The 21,366-nt window shown below is 34.1% G+C and overlaps 1 protein-coding gene across 1 annotated transcript in view; it reads right to left on the minus strand.

The window, feature by feature from the left end:
• Nucleotides 1–5,103: 5,103 nt before the first annotated feature.
• Nucleotides 5,104–21,366, minus strand: part of LOC127557583 (olfactory receptor 5-like) — a 42,375-nt gene continuing 26,112 nt past the window's right edge. Inside the window, exon 2 of the mRNA XM_051990893.1 lies at nt 5,104–6,066. Coding sequence (XP_051846853.1) covers nt 5,104–6,066 — 963 coding nt within the window. The remainder of the gene's footprint in view (nt 6,067–21,366) is intronic.

The following is a 21,366-nucleotide window of genomic DNA, read 5'->3' on the forward strand; positions in this document are numbered from 1 at the left end:
CACAAATAAAACAAATTTGTATCTGATGGCAGGAATACAGACTCATCAAAAATCTGGATACAACCTGAGAAAATCTGATGAAAGGCCTTGGCCTGGGGATTACCCTGTCTGAAGAACAAATACTTCCAGTCTAGCTCACAGAAACACCTCAAGCTAGCTGGGTGTGGCTGAAACCCTAGCAGGAACCACAGAGACTTTCACCTCCCATACTGTCTTTGGAGTTGGGATTGAGTCCTGGAAGTCTGTGCAAACCTTAATTGATTGGGAGCAATGATCCAGCTGTACTGCTGAGATACAAGTCTGGGTGAGAAGGAACCAGCAACTGGTGAGTGCAGAAGCTGTAGGGAATGGGCATTGCTGACTATGGGCACTTGTAGAAGGTAGAGCTCTTGGTTTACAGTTTCTGGTCAGAGTGGAGAGCTGAATCAAAGCTTGAGGTCCTCCCCGCCCCACTCCACCATTAGAAGTACTTTCTCCCAAGCTTTCAAATAGCAAAATAATAATTCAAAATGGAATCTCTAAGATGGGGATGATAATGCCTGCAGTAATTATTTCCAAAAGTTGTTCTGACAAGACATGGAAAGCCCCTTCTGCCAAATACTTCAAACATAGAAAACTGTCAGCTGTTATTGTGTCTTAAAACCACTCACTCAATATCCTCTATTCTCTTAAAAGTTGCATGCATAAACCATAATTTCAAGATGTTTTCATCACACAGTTTATCTTTTTATTAAATTTTATTTCTTTTCAATTAATAGGTATTTGGTTTCTTTCCCCTTCACTTCTTCAATGGAAAAATAAAACTAAATGGAAAGAACTCCCTTGTCACAAATATAGTTAGTCAAAGCAAATTCCCACATTGGTTCTCCATGTACTAGGTAGCCATGAAGACTAAGTGTCTTCATAAAAGTAAGTCAGATAGAAGGAAAGGAGAAGTAAAGAGAGAAAAAGAGGGAGAATGGGGACAGAGAGAGATAGAGACAGAGACAGAGACATTGACACACACAGAGAGGCTGCATCTTTTAGAATAGATGGTCATACACAGTTTAGTCCTATTTAGTATCTTCAGTGTTGAGGATGCTGAGACCATAGTAAGAATATAGCAGATGGGTCCTGATTTGCAGCCTGCAATGTACACAAGCAGCCACAAAATTCCTGAGCCAGGGCAGAAGTAATTGGGAAACATTAAAAAAAAATAAAAATGCAATAAAACATAAGTGATTTAATTTGTGTTTTTCTTTTCTTTTTCTTTTTTCTTTTTTCTTTTCTTTTCTTTTCTTTCTTTTTTTAATTGTATCTTTTTATTGATAGAGCCCATGCCTGGGTATTTTTTTTTACAACATTATCCCTTGCACTCACTTCTGTTTCGACTTTTTCCCTCCCTCCTTTCACCCATTCCCCCAGATGGCAAGCAGTCCTATACAAGTAAAATATGTTACAGTGTGTCCTAGATACAATATATGTGTGCAGAACCAAACAGTTCTCTTGTTGCACAGGAAGAATTGGATTCAGAAGGTAAAAAATAACCTGGGAATAAAAACAAAAATGCAAGCAGTTCCCATTCATTTCCTGGTGTTCTTTCTTTGGGTGTAACTGCTTCTGTCCATCCTTGATCAACTGAAACTGAGTTAGATCTCTTTGTCGAAGAAATCCACTTCCATCAGAATACATCCTCATACAGTATCATTGTTGAGGTATATAATCTCCTGGTTCTGCTTATTTCACTTAGCATCAGTTCATGTAAATCTCGCCAATCCTCTCTGTATTCATCTTGCTGGTCATTTCTTACAGAACAATAATATTCTATAACGTTCATATATCACAGTTTGCTTAACCATTCTCCATTTGATGGGCATCCATTCATTTTCCAGGTTCTAACCACTACAAACAGGGCTGCCACAAACATTTTGGCACATACAGATACCTTTCCCTTCTTTAGTATCTCTTTGAGGTATAAGCCCAGTAGAAACACTGCTGGATCAAGGGGTATGCACAGTTTGATAACTTTTTGAGCATAGTTCCAAATTGCTCTCCAGAATAATCATTGTCCCTGTTTTCAAACATCCCCTCCAACATTCTGCATTATCTTTCCCTGTCATTCTTGCCAATCTGACAGGTGTGTAGTGGTATTTCAGAGTTGTCTTAATTTGCATTTCTCTGATCAATAGTGATTTGGAGCACTCTTTCATATGAGTGAAAATAGTTTCATCATCTGAAAACTGTCTGTTCATATCCTTTGACCATTTATCAATTGCAGAATGGCTTGATTTCTTATAAATTAGAGTCAATTCTCTATATATTTTGGAAATGAGGCCTTTATCAGAACCTTTGACTGTAAAAATGTTTTCCCAGTTTATTATTTCCCTTCTAATCTTGTCTGCATTAGTTTTGTTTGTACAAAAACTTTTCAATTTGATATAATAAAAAATTTGCTATTTTGTAGTCAATAGTGATCTCTAGTTCTTCTTTGGTCATAAATTCCTTCCTCTTCCACAGATCTGAGAGGTAAACTATCCTATGCTCTTCCAATTTATTTATAATCTCATTCTTTATATTAGGTCATGAACCCATTTTGACCTTATCTTGGTGTATGGTGGTAAGTATGGGTCAATGCCTAGTTTCTGCCATACTAATTTCCAATTTTCCCAGCAATTTTTGTCAAATAATGTGTTCTTATCCCAAAAACTGGGGTCTTTGGGTTTGTCAAACACTAGATTATTAAAGTTATTGGCTGTTTTGTCCTTTGAACCTAACCTATTCCATTGATCAACTAGTTTGTTTCTTAGCCAATACCAGATGGTTTTGGTAACCGCTGCTTTATAATATAATTTTAGATCTGGTACAGCTAGGCCCCCTTCATTTGATTTTTTTCATTAATTCCCTTGAAATTTTTGATCTTTTGTTTTTTCTATATGAACTTTGTTGTTATTTTTTCTAGGTCATTAAAATAGTTTTTTAGGAGTCTGATTGGTATAGCACTAAATATATAGATTAGTTTAGGTAGTATGGTCATCTTTATTATATTTGCTCGCCCAATCCAAGAGCATTTAATATTTTTCCAGTTGATTAGATCAGACTTAATTTGTGTGGAAAGTGTTTTGTAGTTTTGCTCGTAAAGTTTCTGATTTTCCCTTGGCAGATAGATTCCTAAATATTTTATACAATCAATAGTTACTTTAAGTGGAATTTCTCTTTGTAACTCTAAGTGTTGGGTTTTGTTAGTGATATATAAGAATGCTGATGACTTATGTGTGTTTATTTTGTATCCTGCAACTTTGCTGAAGGTATGGATTGTTTCTAATAACTTTTTAGTAGAATCTCTGGGGTTCTTTAAGTATACCATCATATCATCAGCAAAGAATGATAATTTGGTATCCTCATTGCCTATTCTTTTTCCTTTAATCTCTTTCTCAACTCTTATTGCCAAAGCTAGCATTTCTAATACAATATTAAATAGTAACAGTGATAGTGGGCAACCTTGTTTCACTTCTGATCTTATTGAGAATGGTTGCAGTTTGTCCCCATTACATATGATGTTTACTGATGGTTTTAAATAGATACTACTGTTTATTTTAAGGAAAAGTCCATTTATTGCTATACTCTCAAGTGTTTTTTAATAGGAATGGATGTTGGATTTTATCAAATCCTTTTTCTGCATTTACTGAGATGATCATATGGTTTTTGTTAATTTGGTTATTAATATGGCCAATTATACTGATAGTTTTCCTAATATTGAATCAGCCCTGCATTCCTGGTATAAATCCTACTTGATCATGGTGTATTATCCTGGGGATGATTTTCTGTAGTCTTTTTGTTTATATCTTGTTTGAGATTTTAGCATCAATATTCATTAGGGAGATTGGTCTATAATTTTCTTTCTCTGTTTTTAACCTATCTGGTTTAGGTATCAATACCATGTCTGTGTCATAAAAGGAATTTGGTAGGACTCCTTCATTCCCTATTTTTTCAAATAGTTTATAAAGCATTGGGGTTAATTGTTCTTTGAATGTTTGGTAGAATTCACATGTAAATCCATCTGGTCCTGGGGATTTTTTTTAGGGAGCTGATTAAGTTTGTTCTATTTCTTTTTCTGAAATGGGATTATTTAAGCAATTTATTTCCTCCTCTGTTTATCTGAGAAGCCTATATTTTTGGAGGTAGTCATCTATTTCGCTTAGGTTATCAAATTTATTGGCATAAAGTTGGGCAAAGTAACCCCTTATTATTTCTTTAATTTCCTCTTCATTGGTGGAACGTTCTCCCTTTTCATTTTTAAGACTACTAATTTTATTTTCCTCTCTCCTTTTTCTAATCAGATTTACCAAAAGTTTATCAATTTTATTGGTTTTTCATAAAACCAACTCTTAGTTTTATTTATTCGTTCAATAGTTTTTTTTTACTTTCAATATTATTAATTTCTCCTTTTAATTTTAGAATTTCAAGTTTAGTAATTGATTGGGAGTTTTTAATTTGGTCTTTTTCTAGCTTTTTAAGTTGCAAGCCCAATTCATTGATCTTCTCTTTTTCTATTTTATTCAAGTAAGCTGCTAAGGATATAATAATTTGTGTTTTTCTAAGATACTATGTGTTCTGTAGGGATCTATTTCTATTTATGTTTGACAATCCTGAAACTGAACATATAAAAACAAAAAGACAACTGGACAAGAATGTGAAAGAAAGCATGTAATAATTTTATTTTGTGCAGGGATAGAGAATCTATGTATTGAAGAACACATAGGAGCACAGCTATAAAGCTGAAAGATCTTCTAGTTTTACCTCCTTATTTTATAAATGAGGGATAATGAAGCCCTCAAAAAAAAAAACTTACCCAAATATGATGTGGCAGAACCAGGAATATAAGATACATTTTTTTGACCTCACAACTAGAGTTCTTTTTGCTACAGTGAAATCATATCTCATTTTTAGGATCAAGGAACTGAGAAGGCTTAACCAATGGCTGGGTGTGGGAAGCAAGAGAGATAGAGGTATCCAACATGCTAGTGTTGTCCTGAGCCTGGATGACTATATGAACAGAATGGGAAAGTCAGGAAGGAGGGATGGCTACTGAAATATGCTTAGGGGACACTGTGATTAGCTGCATCTCTAGCTGGCAGAACTCTGACTGATCCTAATTTTGTAAAGTGTCTTGTGAAGAGCCCCTTGAACCTCCTTGTTCCTTAGGCAGTAGATGATTGGGTTGCACATGGGTGTGAGCACGGTGTAGATGACAGACAACAATTTGCTGAGGTCCATGTTTTCCATGCGCTTGGGCCGGGCATAGATGAAGATGGCGGCTGAGTAGAAGATGCCCACCACAATGAGATGAGAAGCACAGGTAGAGAAGGCCTTGAGCCGGGCAGCAGCCGAGGGCATTCGTGCCACAGCTGCCCCAATGGCCACATAGGAGACCAGGGCAACCATCAGGGAACCATAGAAAATGACAATAGCTGAAATGAAGTCCACCAGCTCAGTTAGTGCTACATGGGTACAGGAGAGATTAAGCAGAGGGGAAACATCACAAAAGAAGTGGTTAAGGACATTGGGACCACAATAGGAAAGTCCAGCAATAAAGGATGTTTTGATCACAGAGACACTGAGGCTGCCCATCCAGGAGGCCATGGCCAACATGAGACAGACCTGGGGCCTCATGAGTATTGAATAGTGGAGAGGGCGACAGATGGCCACGTAGCGGTCATAGGCCATGGAGGCCAGGAGAGTGCACTCAGCACAGATAAGGGTGATGAAGAAGAAGAGCTGAGTCATACAGGATGTGAATGGGACATGGCAAGGGCCTGACCACAGCCCGAGCAGCAGGGTGGGCACTGTGACTGAGACATAGCACATCTCCAAGCAGCTCAGGTTCCCCAAGAAGAAGTACATGGGCTTGTGGAGTTCTGTGTGGCTCCAGATGAGCAAGATAATGATGGTGTTCTCCAAGAGAGTCAGCAGGTAGAGGGTGAGGAACACTGCAAAGAGGACTCCACGTAGACCTGGCCTTGTGGACAAGCCCAGAAGGATGAACTCTTGGACCCGGGTCATGTTGGTCTCCCCCCAGAGTCTTCCAGGCTAGAGACAAAGAACAAAGTCTTCATGACATTACATATGGTCACAATGCTACATGGCTCATTTGGAGGAATATTGGAATGGGACTTATCAAGCCTTTATTAAGTGCATCCTGTGCATCAAGAACTATACTAAGGTATGGGAATACAAAGAAAAAGTAAAAATATGTCCTTGATCTCCAGGAGATTACATTCTAAAGGGGGTGATCCCTTGGTCCATAAACAGGAATCTTCAAAATACAAAGGGAAAGGTGTGGGGTGGGGTGGGGGATGCTCTTTGCAAAAAAATAGTATTTGAGTTGTCTTGAAAAAAACAGGGTTTAAAGAATTGGAGATGAAGAGTTAGTATATCCCAAACACAGCAGACCAATTCAAAGGCAGAGACTTGGGACATGGGTCAGTGTGTGAAATGAATGGAAAGTACAAAAATGCAGCTGAACCCTAGAGTGCATGGGATGGAATAAGAAGTAAGGAGTCTAGAAAGATAGGTAGTTATTGGCCAGTTGGGGAAGAGCTTTACATATTTAGACGCGGTTATATTAGAAGCAGGCAATAAGAAGTACCCATTGGAGTTTTGAATGCTACCGAAATAGCAATAGCTACCATTTTTATAGTCCTATTAGATTGAGAAAATTTTAATGAGAAGATCCTTACAGGGTGTGAGTGTAAATATGATTGTTTCTATTTTACTGGAGGGAAGTTAAAGCATAAATTTGGCTAGATTTTTGTAATTTTGAAGTACTGGAGCCAAGGATTTAAATTTAAATCCTGTAAATCTGAGTTCAGTGACCTTTTATTATTTTATATATTAGTATATTATGTGCAACATTAATATTTTATGTTATATATTACTGATTTTTCTGTAACAATAAACTTAATATGTTATTTTTACTATGGTTATTACCACTGGAAGACAATGATACTTCACATTTGTATGGCAATATGAATAGAAATATTAGAGGAATGTATGAAGAGACTGAATGAGCATATAGGAGCCTTATGAGCATGGGAGCAGACCCATTAGAATGGTCTTTGTGGTGAAGACACGCCTCATCATTGGATTCTCCCCTTGTGGCCTCAGATGGCTATTAATTTAAAAAAAAAAGCTGGTGATAATTAACCTAGAGATAATTAACCTTGAGTAGGTGAGTTTCTGGGTGCAGAACATGGTAGCTCTCTTCAAATATCTGAAGAGCCGTCATATGGAAGAGGCTCAGATAGCTAAAGGACAAGGAACCTGGCATTCATCTAGCATTAGGAAGACGAGTTCAAATAGTACCTCAGAAACATACTTAGTCCTGTGAACCTGAGCAAGTTCATTGAAATTGATCTAATTTTCTTCATCTATCGAATATCAAAACATCTACCTCCCGTAGTTGTTCTGAAGATAAATTTAGGTTATATTTGCTAAGTGTTTTGCAAGATCTAAAACATTACATTAATGTCAGCTATCCAAGATTATTATCATTAGTTCCCTTCAGTTATGGAAAACAGAGCTAATATCATAAATCCATACAGAGTTTATAGGGAGGGAAATTCCAGCTGCACATGTGGGAAAATTGTCCTCCACTACTTAAAAAATGTAATAATCTGCCCAAGGAGAAAGTTCTCCATCAATAGAAGTCATTAGAGGTTGAATTGGAAATTGAGTGGATGCCCATCCATTAGGATACAGCTGTACAAGTTATGGTATATAAATGTAGTGGAATATTATTGTTCAATAAAAAAAATGATGAGCAGGATGATTTCAGAAAATTCTGGAACTTATTTATATGAACTGATGCTGAGTGAATTGAGCAGAAGCAAGAGAATATTGCACAAAGTAACAAGATTATGTGATGACATACTATGATGGATGTGACGTGTTGCAATAAGTCAGTGAATCAAGGAAATTCTAGTGGAATTAGGATGGAAAATATTATCTTCATCCAGAGAGAGAGAGAACTATAGAGATTGAATATGAATAGAATAATAGTTTTTGCTTTTTACTTGTTTGTTTCCTTTCTCATGTTTTTTCCCCTTTTGGTCAGATTTTTTTTGCCTTGCATGAAAAATATGGAATTATATTTAAAAGAATTACAGATATTTAACCAATATCAGATTACTTGCTATCTAGGAGAGGAGGGAGATAGTGGAGAAAGGGAGAAAAATTTGGAACAAAATGTCTTACAAAAGTTTATGTTAAAAACATTTACATGTATTTGGAAATTAAAATATGATTGAGAGGTAATTTCAAGGCAGTTGCAATAGACTTGTGATAGAAAGAGCTACCCACATTCAGAGGGAAGACTATGGAAATTAAATGTGGTTCATAGTATTTTCACCTTTGTTTGTGTTGTCATTGTTTGCTTGCTTTTTTCTCTTCCACAATTTTTTCTTTTAATCTGATTTTTCTTGCAAGCATAATATATGTCGAAATATATTTAAAAGAACTGCACATGTTTAACCTATATTGAATTACTTGCTGTCTAGGAGAGAGAGGAAGTGGAGAGGGAGGGAGAAAAATTTGGAACCCAAGGTTTTGCAAGAATGGATATTGAAAACTATCTTTGCATATATTTTGAAAACTTAAAAGCTATTATTATTAAAAATAAAATATGATTTAAAATTTGTTAAAAGATGTAAGACAGAAAATTGGTCTGGGGGTCTGGAATACCTGTGTTCAAGTTTCACTTCTTTCTAACAGATCACTCATGCCAGTGGTATAGTACACAGAGTCTGAGTTTGGAGTTAGAAAGACCAGAGTTGAAATCCAGCCTCAGACATTTCCTAACTGGCTGTGACATTTCACCTGTTATTTTACTTCAGTTTCCTCATCTGCAAAAAGAAAATGTAGCATCTGCCTTATGGTTTATTGAATCTCATGAGGTTTAAATGAGATATCCTATGAATAAAATGCATTATAAACTTCACAGTGTAAAAGCCATTATTACTTTCAAATATTTCTTCCTCCTGGGAATGTTAAGAAGACTTTTTTTCTGTTCTGTCCTTTACTATAGAAGTGGTGAAGAAGAAAAGGGAAATTCTAATCAATTGGGAAGCATCCTAGTTCACTGGAAAAAGGAATAGATTTCAAATCTGGGATCCTAGGTACTAATCCTAATTCTATCACTTGTTGTTCATGTGACCTTGGGAAGTTACCACCTCTGTGTGGATCTCATTTTTCCCATCTGTAAAGGGACTTGGACTAAATGGCCTCAGAATCCTTTTCATTTCTGGGTCTATGATCTTATGATATACGAGCAATTTAGAAAGTATTTATTAAGCACTAATGCCAGTCATGGTGCTAGGTTGTGAGGCTGTGAAAGCAACAGCAACAATAAACTCAAGCAGTTCATGGCTTGATAAGTTTATATCTGCTGTGATAGAAGAATGGAGTTAAAGATGAGAACATTGGGATAAACACAAATATAGGAGGCAGAAAGAAAAAAAATTAATCAGTGAATAAGACTGAGAAAGATCAATCAGGAAGAAGATAGGAGAGGAGACTATATTTTATTTCTTATAAATATTTAAGAATTTAAATTCTTCTAAGGAAATTATCTGAAGATAAAGATTGAACCTGCGATTTCACTGGTGCAGGAAACACCCATATAACTCTGACAATGAGGGTACTACTTTCTCTACAACTTATAAACTTAGAGAACTGTTTTGAGGTATAAAGTTAAGTGGACAGCCAGAATGACACAGATGGTAAGTGTCAGAGGTGAAACCAGAACCCAGGTGATCTTGATTCTGAGGTAAGCTCTCAAATCACTGAAATCCTGCTTTTTATACTGACTGGAATTCCCCAGTCAGAGCTGAGGCAAGGGCTGGTAGTATGAACTAGTCATCATTAAACCAGTCCGAGCCAGTCTAGCCAGTCTTAAGACCCTGATAGTTGTTATTACTGGCTTATATATTTGCATGTAAATATATGTCTACATGTATATTTTACTAAGCAAGTAAAGTTTCAAATTTAAACCAAGGGGAAAATAGATATCTCAAATCTTGCTATTGGGAGGAACCAAAATCCCCTTTACAAGAGATAGTTATCCAAACTCTGCTCCTAGTGGCCCTAAGGGCCAGTATCTTGTACTTTTGGACTGATCTCATATCCCTTTACAACCAAAAATATTTATTCAGGTTAATTAGTCAAAGAATGATTAGAGAAATGAGAATTTCAAGAAAGCTAGTCCCAATATAATATTCAATGTCATATGTTTGTTGAAATACAATGATGCTAGGTCCTGGGCACAGTGGATAGGATAGGAAGTGGAAAGATGGAATAGAATGACAAAGGGAAGTTCAGAGACAGGAAAATATCATTATAATGCAAGTGATCTTTCCTATTGGGAGATTTTCATTACAGGGTCATTCTAAGCTCCTTTTATATAAACATTTACATACACACTATATACATACATACATATATATATATACCTTTATGTATATATATATTTACACACATATACACATACATACATACGAAAAAGCCTACAGAAGATACTGCTCCTGTGTTAAGACTTCTCTCAATCTACCAAGTGTCAATGGTGCAACTTCTGCTCCTTCTCAGCTTGTTTTCTCACTAAAATAATCTCATGTGACACACAGAGAGTAGGGGAGAGCAGTATTTTGTAATCCCCATCTACCACAATAAAAGGGCAAAGTATTCTTTATAATATTATTCAGTCCTTCCTATGTATTTCCCACTCCTGCTTCAGCCCTTTCTTCATCCTGTCCTATTGTCCATGAGAAGAAACAAACTATGTCCCTGCCAGGATGGTTCAATCACCTCTTCCTTCACAGCTCCTTTATGAGACTTACCTCCTCCATAGAGTGTTCTGTGATCAGCTTTGCAAAGTCCGGTTACCCCAGGTCTTTCTGGGAGTCTTATAGATTTTATCCTCCTTAGGTTGGTTCTATTCTGTCACTGAAAGAACAAAAGGACACATTAAAGTCATCACAACTTGACATCTCCTTGATCTCCTCAGAGTATTCTTCCCATTCCTTCCAAAATCATTAGTGAACTTATTCCACAAATCTCCTCCTGGATACCATAGCTTCCAATGTCTTTCATAACACTGATATCTCCTGGTCATTTAGCTACCTCTTGAATTCTCTATCATTTTCTTAGATGTCTTTTCCTCATTCTGCTTCTTAAATGGGGGTATAAATAAGTTTCTCATTCTAAAATCTTTATCCATCTGTTTCTGGAGTTTCTCTTTGAGCAACATAGCTCCACGTGATTACTTTGTAATGATTCTCCATCACTGAAGTTCTTAAATCAAATATGGGATAACTATATTTTGACTATTTTGTAGTTGGGCTTTCTGTTCCTTTTAGAATAGAGGATTATTGGACTTTTTTCCAAGTCTGGGTTTATATAATGTTTTTCAGGTGACTCTTAAATCTCTCCATCCAGCCCCAATTGCCTGATTTTCCTAAAGGATAGAGGGCTGATCCAAAGTTGGAATGACCTGGATTCAAATACTCTGAGTCACACCAATGACAGATAAGCAACTTCATCTCAGTGAAGGCAATTACAAGACATAGATGGATTGTCAATTTATATGAGTTAAAATGCTTTCAAACATGGGCATTCTTTATATTTATAAAGTCATAGAACTATGACCATCCACCATCTCAAAAACTTCTTTGTAATACTTTGGTTGGGATTTTGCAGTTGTGTGCTGAAACGAACTGCCCCGTTATGGTTCCATCAGCAATTAAAAGGCAACATCATCCCATTATTATCATCCTCCCCAAACTTACCTGTGTTCTGAGTTTTTCCATATAGTTTGCAGCATTATACCCTTCTCCTAGGCTTGCTGCTTCAGGTTTTTTTTTAATATGCTCTCTCCCTCCCCAGCCTAATCTAGGCAGTTGATAAATTTTGTTGAGTCTACATTTCCCATGTTGTACAATTAGTAAAATGTATTAAACTTGATATCAGGTCACTCAGATTCAAGTCCAACTGCTTCCCAATCTGGCTTACTTACTGTGGTATGGTAAATCTGAATTAAGCCCAAGTCTCCTTTGTCTCTTCTGGATCACTTCTCAGTATCTTACCCTTAAGCAAAACCAGGCAAACAGTTATAGTCCTGGATGGACAACCAGGTTTGTAGAATCTTAAGAATTGAAAAGCAGGAGAGCCACAATGAGCTCTCAGGTCACAAAATCCAAGTGAAAATCAGAGCCATCATCTCCAGTTTCCTTGTTAAGTGGCACTGGAGAAGTCAGTGCCAGCCTTCCTTTGCATACTCATTTATTAGAAATTCCTAATGGTCTGAAAAGATCACAGACTCTAGTATGTTAGAGCTGGAAGGGCTCTTAGCAATGATCAAGTTTTGTTCTTTTTACAGGGAAAATAAGTCTCAAAGAAATAAAGTCAGAGGAAACATGATGAGCGGATAAAAAGCTCAGAGGATTTAGAACAGGGAAGAACTTCAAAGATCATCTAGCTCAGGCTCCTAATTTACAGGCAAGAAAACTGAATTCCATCTATGTTAATTCTCATTCCCAATGTTACAGAACTAGGAAATTGCACTGGAGCTCCAACCTAGGTCTGCTGACTTGAAGGAACTGATTGCTCTCTTCTCTCTGACAAAATGCTGAAATTTCACATCTTCCATATCCAACAGGTGGATGAACAAGGAACCTTAAATTTGCCAATCTCAGAGGCTACTGTGAAACCCTTGGGGATTAGCAAACGTATGGTTACCAAAACCTTTTTTTCCATTACTTATTCTGAGATTTGAAAAGAGAAAACTTAATACTTAGACCATGATTTAATTGGAAAAGCACTTATTTGTCATAATCAGTAGACAAATTTAATTTCCAATTCACTGTCAATAATTTTAGAAAAAATTGTGTAGAATGGGAAATGTACTACATGATTGGAGAAGGGAATGTGTGGGAATTTTTTTCCCTAGAAAGAGAATGGATTTTTCAAGCTTTATGAAGCAGGGAGATGAGAAATTCATTGTTGTTGTTTGTTGTAGTGTTGTTGTTTCTTCATTCTTGAATAGGAATAACGGCATCATGAAGGCTATGTCTTGATTTGTAAGTGTATTGGATTCAATGTAGAGGTGTGCAAAATAATCATTCTCACTCTCTTCTCCAGAGTCACTTGAGTGATAGACATAATTCAAGATGACTGAGAATGACCTTAGAAATTCTTGGTGAAGACCAATAAAAATAATTTGATACCATGAAGATTAAATATGACTCCTTCAATAATGGATCATGCAAATGAGCTTAAGCCTTCATTTCCTCTTACCTAGACTATTATAGCAACATTTTTTACATAAAAAGTAAAATTTTATTGCTGTCTTTGATTTTTTGCATGAACGTAGTTTCCCCCATTATTCTTCTTCCTACCTTCTCCAGAGATTATTGTTGTTCAGTTGTATTCAATCCTATCTGATTCTTTGTGACCCTATTTTTTGCACTTAATAATAATTTTTTTCCAATTACATGTAATTTCAACTTTCACTTTTATAAAATTTTGTGTTCCAAATTTACCTTAGTCCCTTTCTTTCTTTTACCCTCCCCCAAACAGCAATCAATCTGATATAGGTTACATTAGTACAATCATGCTAAACAGATATCCACGAATCATTTTCTGAAAAAAGAATTTAAAAAACACAAAAAAGAAAACAAACGAAAAAGTGAAAATAGCATTCTTTGATTATATTCAGACTCGAGTTGCTTTTCTGAATGTAGATAGCATTTTCCATCATGAGTCTTTTGAAATTGACTTGAATCATTGTACTGATAATAAGAGCTAAGTGTATCAATTATGATATCATAATTGATCATCACACAATGTTTCTGTTAGTGTGTAGAATGTTCTCCTAATTCTGTTAAGTTCACTCAGTTCATATAAGTCCATGCTTTTCTGAAATTGGCCTACTCATAGTTTCTTAATGAACAATATTATTCCCTTACATTCATATACCACTGTAATGGGCTGAGGTTTGAGTTGATGCACTGAGGTCCCAAGCACATGAGGCTAAATAGTAATTGGACCATACTCTATTTATATATAAGCTTGGAGAAAGAATGGCCCCCACCCACTCTTTGTACAAGTCCTGATGTGTTGTATAGGAAATGATGATTTTGGTGGGTGGAGGCAGGGGAGTGAAAAAGGAAGGGGAAGGAGAGGCTGCTAGCATTTGCGATTGACTGCGATGGTTTTTCAGCTCAGATCTCCCTCTGTTAGCTGGCTTCCTGTCGCAGCTGCCTATATTGCTATCACAATCCTTATTCACCTCTTCACTTCAATAAAAATTGAAGATTTTTCCCTTAACCTGAATTCCTGACTCCAGCTGATTTTAAATACGCCATCATTACATACCACAACTTGTTCAGTCATTCCTTAATTGATGGACATTCCCTCAGTTTCCAAATCTTTGCCACCACAAAAGAGTTACCATATATATTTTTGAACATGTCAGTTCTTTGGACATAAGGCTATAAAACTGTGCATACCTTTTGATCCAGCAATACAGTACCAGATTTGTAACCCAAAGTTATAAAAAAGAAGAAAAGGACAGATAGCTTTAATTTCTTCATCTGAAAACTACCTATTTGTAGTCTTTGATCATTTATCCATTGGGGAATGATTTGTATTCTTATAAGTTTGACTCAGTTCTCTACATATTTGAGACATGCGGTCATTATCAGAAACACTGGCTGTAAAATTTGTTTCCAAGCTTTCTGCTTTCCCTTTAATTCTGGTTGTATTAGTTTTGTTTGTGCAAAACATTTTTGATTTAATGTAATCAAAATTATCCATTCTGTATTTCATAATGTTCTCTATCTCTTAATTGGTCATAAATTCTTATCTTCTCCATAGATCTGCTCTCCTTGTTCTCCTAATTTGCTTATGATATCACCTTTAATGTATAAATCATGTATCCATTTCAATTTATCTTGAGATAGGGTATGAGATATTGATCTATGTCTAGTGTCTGCCATATTTGCCCATTTTCCGAGCAGTTTTTGTGAAATAGTGAGTTCTTTTCCCAGAAACTGGAGTCTTTGGGTTTATCAAACAGTAGATTATTATAGTCATTGATTATTGTGTTTTGTGTACCCCACCTATTCCACTGATCCACCATTCTATTCCTTAGCCAGTAACAAATAGTTGCTACTTACGACTATAGTTTTAGATCCAGTATGGCTCGACCTTTTTTTTTTCCATTAATATCTTTGATATTCTTGACTTTTGTTCTTTCAGATAAATTGTATTATTATCTTTTCCAGCTAATATAATATATATATATATAATATATGTGTGTGTGTGTGATATAGATATAGATAGATAGATATTAATTTGATATGGTACTGAATAAGTAAATTAATTTAGTTAGAATTGTCATTTTGATTATATTAGCTCAGCCTACCTGTGAGCAATTTATCTTTTTCCAATTCTTTAGATCTCACTTTATTTGTGTGAAAAACGTTTTATACTTGTGCTCATGTAGTTCCTGGGTTTGTCTTGGCAGGCAGTCTCATAAATATTTTATATTGTCTATAATTATTTTTAAGGGAATTACCTTTTCTATTTCTTGCTGCTGGATTTTGTGGGTAATATACAGAAATGCTGATGATTTATGTGAGCTTGTTTTATATCCTGCAACTTTGTTAAAATTGTTAATTGTTTCAAAGAGTATTTTAGTTGATTCTCTAAAATTTTCTAAGAACATCATCATATCCTCTGCAAAGGATATTAATTTTATTTCCTTCATGCCTATTCAAATTTCTTTAATTTCATTTTCTTCTCTTATTGCTATAGCTAAAATTTCTAGTACAATATTGAATAATAGTGGTGATAATGGGTATGCTCCCCCCTTTTTTTTATTCCTAATCTTATTGGAAAACCTTCTAGCTTATCCCCTTTACATATACTGCTTATTTATGGTTTTGAATAAATACAGAATGTCATTTTAAGAAAAAATCCATTCATCCTCTGCTCTCTAGTGTTTTTAATAGGAATGGTACTGTATTTTGTCAAAAGGTTTTTCAGCATTTATTGAGATGATCATATGGTTTCTATTAGTTTTGTTATTGATGTTGTTTGTTATGTTAATAGTTTTCATACTGATATTGAACTAGTCATGGATTCCAATCTTACCTGATCATAGTGTATTATCCTCGTCATAAATCAATACAATCTCTTTGTTAATATTTTATTTAAAGTTTAAGTATCAATATTGATTAGGGAAATTGATCTATAAATTTTCTTCTTTTAACTCTTCTTAGTTTATGTATCACCATCATTTTTTAATCATAAAAAGAATTTGGTAGAACTCCACTTACTTTTTTCCAATGGTTTAAATAGTTTTGGAATTTTGGAAATATTTGGTGAACTCACTTGTAAATCCATCTGGCCCTGGAGACTTTTTCTTAGAGAATTCCTTGTTCAATTTCTTTTTTCTAAAATTGGGTTATTTAAATATTTTATTTTGCTATCTGTTAATTGGGCCAATTTATGTTTTTGTAAATATTCATCCATTTCACTTAGATTGTCAGATTAGTTGTCATACAATTGGGAAAATGACTATTGTTTTAATTTTCTTTTCATTGATGATAAATTCACCTTTTTTATATTGGTAATTTGGTTTTCTTTCTTTAAAAAAAATAAATCAAATTTACCAAGGTTTACCTTTCTCATTTTTTAAAAAATAAAACTAGTTTTATTTATTAGCTGAATAGTTTTCTTACTTTCAGTTTTATTAATGTCTGAAAATTCAGAATGGTACTTAATTGAGGATTTTTAATTTGTTCTTTTTCTAGCTTTTTTAGTTGTATGTCCAATTTATTGATCTCCTCTTTTTCTATTTTATCCCTGTAATTATTTAGAGATATAAAATTTCCCCTGATGACTGCTTTGGTTGTATCCCATAAAATTTGGTATGCTGTGTCACTATTGTCATTTTCTCTGAAGAAATTGTGGATCAATTCTATGATATGTTGTTGGATCAAAATATTCTTTAGAATTAAACTATTTAGTTTTCTATTAATTTTTAGCTTATATTTCTATGCTACCGTGATTATGATCACTTCATTATCCAAAAAATATGTTTAAAAATTTCCCTTTTTGCATTTGATTGTGAGGTTTTATGCCTTAGTACATGGTCAATTCCTTTGTAGGTGCCAAGTACCATTGAGAAAATAGATATTCTTTTCAGTTTTCTCCAGAGGTCTTTCTTATCTAATTTTTCTAATATTTTATTTATTTCCTTAACTTTTTTCTTCTTTAATTTGTGATTTGATTTTTCTAGTTTTGAGAAGAGAATGTTGAAATTCCCCACTTGTAGTTTTTCTATTTCTTCCAATAATTCTCTTAACTTCTTCTCTAAGAACCTGGATCTTATACCACTTGGTATATATATGTTTAGTATAGATATGATTTCATTATCTATGGTACCTTTTTCATGATTTTGTTTCCTTGTCTATTTTAAACACATTGATTTTTATTTTGTTTTGTCTGAGATCATATTTGCTATATCTAGTTTTTATTACTTCAGCTAAACTATAATACATTCTACTCCAGCCTTTAACCTTTAGTTTGTATGTATTTCTCTGCTTCAAATGCTTTTTTTTTTTTTTTTTTTTTTTGGTAAACAACATATCGTAAGATTCTGGTTTTTAATCTACTCTACTATCTGCTTTTGTTTTATGGGAGAGTTATTCCATTCACATTCACAGTTATGATTAATAATTGCTTATTTCCTTCTGTCCTATTATCTATACTCCCATTTAATATTTTTCTTTCTTCTTCCACCCTGTTCCTTACCAATATTTTGCTTCTCACCCCTACTGTCCTCTTCCCTCCATTTTATATCCTTCTCTCCTATTTCCCCTTCTATTTCCCTATAATGTAAGATAAATTTCTATACCCAACTAAGTGCGTATGCTATTTCTTCTTTGAGCCATATCTAATGAGATTAAGGTTCAAACACTTCTTACCCCTTTCTTTCTTTGTAATATATCTGTTATGCCTTTTCATTTGCTCTGATTTACCCTATTCTGTCTCCTCTTTCTTCTTTTCATCCTTTCTGTGTTGGAGTTGGAGGCCTCACAGATGAGTAGCTTGCTGAACTAGCACTAAGGAACTTTGGCTGTTGAACTTTCTTATCACTAACACCTCTCATTGACTTGTCAGGACATCATCTATCCAGGGCTACAATTTTCTTTTACCCAAATGAGACAGAATTTTTCTGAAATCTTTCTAAGTTGTCTTAAGCTGGAAAATTGTTTCATTCCATTTTTGGGGAGTTTCTGTTGCCCCAGAATCTGTTTAGAGACTTTAATGTAGCTACTGAGGGAAACTAGGAAGAACTCATGTAACTTTGGCACCTCTCCACTATCTTTGGACCCCTGTGACCCTGATCTCTTTCTAAATCTCTTCTTTTAAACCATATTTGTTCTAAACAATTTTATATTTACTTTTAATCATGTTTGTGTTCTTTCTATTGTTGCCATCATTTTGTTTAGCTTTCTTGATCCTATTTATTCCAGTCTGTATGTTCAAGTGGATCCTTTTATTAATCAGACTTATGATTTCTTACAGCACAATAATTATTTATTATATTAACATAGCACAATTTGTTTAGTCATTCCTTAACTGATTGACATCTGCTTTTCTTTAATACATAATTAAGAGAGTTGTACCTTGTTAAAGGTTTTTTAAACAGATATTGAGCATAGAGTTTTTAAATGGTGTTTTCATTTTTAATATGATTAATGATGCTGATTGTTTTCCTAAAACCATACTTATAGCTCTTTTATAAATCCAATTTAGTCATGATGAAGGCTTTCTTGAAGAAATCACTATAGTATTGACAGGATTTATTTTCAATTTGTTGATTTATTATTCATTAATGCTATTTCTATAGCTTTCCCATTTGTCTTTCCTGATTTAGGATGACATTTGTCTCATAAAAAAATTGTGGTAGAGTCCTTTCTTTTTCATTTTTTGAAAGTAATTTTTAATGTTCAAATATTGCTTATTCTTTTAAAGTTTGGAAAAAAATACTTTGAATCCATCAGATTGGAAGTTTCCCATTCCCTTTTCTCCACTTAGATATTTCTTTTACAGGTAGTTCTATTTTCTTTTCTGAAAGTAGTTATTGAAGAGCTTTCTCTTTTCTTCTGACAACTTGGGTATTTTGTATTTTTAAAGATATTATCTCTCTTTTTAAAGATATTTCTCAGTTTTCTTAGTATATAACTATATAAAATAGACTAAGATCATATTTTTATATTATTTCTGATATTGTTGGGATTTCATTTTCCTGTTTGCTACTTTTTGTTTGATTTTTCTGAACTCTTTCTTTCAAAACTATTTTAAAAATGTTTTATTTTAATTTATGAAATAAAACAAACATTTCCACAACAGTACAATAAAAAATGATTGCACATGTAACTGCAAATCTACTATGTAGAACTTGCTATTTCTTTCAAATATGCAATACAACTATCATGCAATTTTCTTTTTGTCTTCTATCTCCCCTCCATCCCAGAGCTGGCTACTATTAGACATATGCACACACAGATGTGTGTGTGCACGTATATGTATGTATCTTTTTTCTCTAGATACAAATAATGTCTTTCATCATATGTTCTTTATAGTTAATCTGTATATTTATAATAAATATAGCTTATTCACTCAAAGTCATTCCCAAAACAATATTCTGAACAGATTTTCTGAGAGAATAGAATAAACAGGGAAATCTAGTTAGCAATAGTAATTGTGGAAACAATTTTTGAAGCAAGTGTCTCTGATGAAGGCCTCATTTCTCAAATGTATAGGGAACTGAATCAACTTTACAAAACATACGAGCCATTCCCTAATTGATAGATGATTAAAAGATATGAACTGTTCCGAAAGAGGTATAAAAATCATGCATATCCTTATACCTAACAATACCAATGTTTCCAGGAATTATTTGGGTCTGACTTATAACAAAGCATTCCAAGTTTGTATTGGTTTGATCAGCCACAGTTGGACACAATAACTTGACTTTAACATAGGATTGTCATTTGGTCTTCTTCAAGAATGCACAATAGAACCAAACCACTGCTGGGCAAAAATCCCAAAAGAAATTTTTTTAAAAAGGGAAAGGATCAAATATACAAAAATGTTCTGTACAGAAAAATGTAAAAAAAAAAAAACAAAACTACAAAATTCTTTTCTTAGGGAAAGAATTCAGGCAAAAAAATTGGAAATTGAGAGGATGCCTACTTATTGTGGAATGGCTGAATGAATTGTGGTATTTGATTATGATGGGATATTATTGTTCTATAAAAATGATGAATAGGATGCTCTCAGAAAAACGTGGAAAGTTTTCCATGAACTCAAACAATTTGCACTATATTGTGTACAATGGAATGGCAATATTGTGAGATAATAAACTATAAATATTTTTGCTATTATCAGAAATATAATGATCTAAGACTACTCTGAAGGACTTATGATGAAAAATATTATCCATACCCAGAAAAAGAATGATTCTCTCTGAATACAGAGTAAATCATACTTTTTTAAACTTTATTTTTCTTGAAGGTTTTTTTTTTTGGGGGGGGATTTATGTTTTCTTTTGCAACATGAATTTTCTGGAAATGATTTGCTTAACTTCACTTGTAAGTTCACTTTCTCAATGGGGAGGAGGGAGGGTAGAAGGGAGAGAATCCAGAACTCAATTTTTTTTAATGTAAACAAATGTTTTACATGAATCTGGGGAATCTAAAAATATTTTTAAAAACATAAAAATAAAATGCTGTTTGCTAAAAGTTTATCAATTTGGAAGTGGACCTCTTCGATAAAGAGAGCCTTAATTGATCAAAGATGGACAGAAGCAGCTACACCCAGAGAAAGAACACTGGGAAATGAATATAAACTGCTTGCATTTTTGTTTTTCTTCCCGGGTTATTTTTACCTTCTGAATTCAATTCTCCCTGTGCAACAAGAAAACTGTTCGGTTCTGCACACATATATTGTATCTAGGATATACTGCAACCCATTCAACATGTAAAGGACTCTTGCCATCTGGGGGAAGGGGTAGAGGGAGGGAGGGGAAAAATCGAAACAGAAGTGAATGCAAGGGATAATGCTGTAAAAAATTACCCTGGCATGCGTTCTATCAATAAAAAGTTATTTTAAAAAATTAAATTAAATTTAAAAAAAGAAAAGAAAAAGAAGCAAGAATCATATTGTGAAATAATACATTGAAAAAAAAATAAAAGTTTATCAATTGCTTTAGTCTTTTCAAGCAACCATTTTTTATTTTAATTATTTCTATTTTTTGAC

This window comes from Antechinus flavipes, chromosome 3 (assembly GCF_016432865.1).
Source record: "Antechinus flavipes isolate AdamAnt ecotype Samford, QLD, Australia chromosome 3, AdamAnt_v2, whole genome shotgun sequence".
Taxonomy (NCBI): Eukaryota; Metazoa; Chordata; class Mammalia; order Dasyuromorphia; family Dasyuridae; genus Antechinus; species Antechinus flavipes.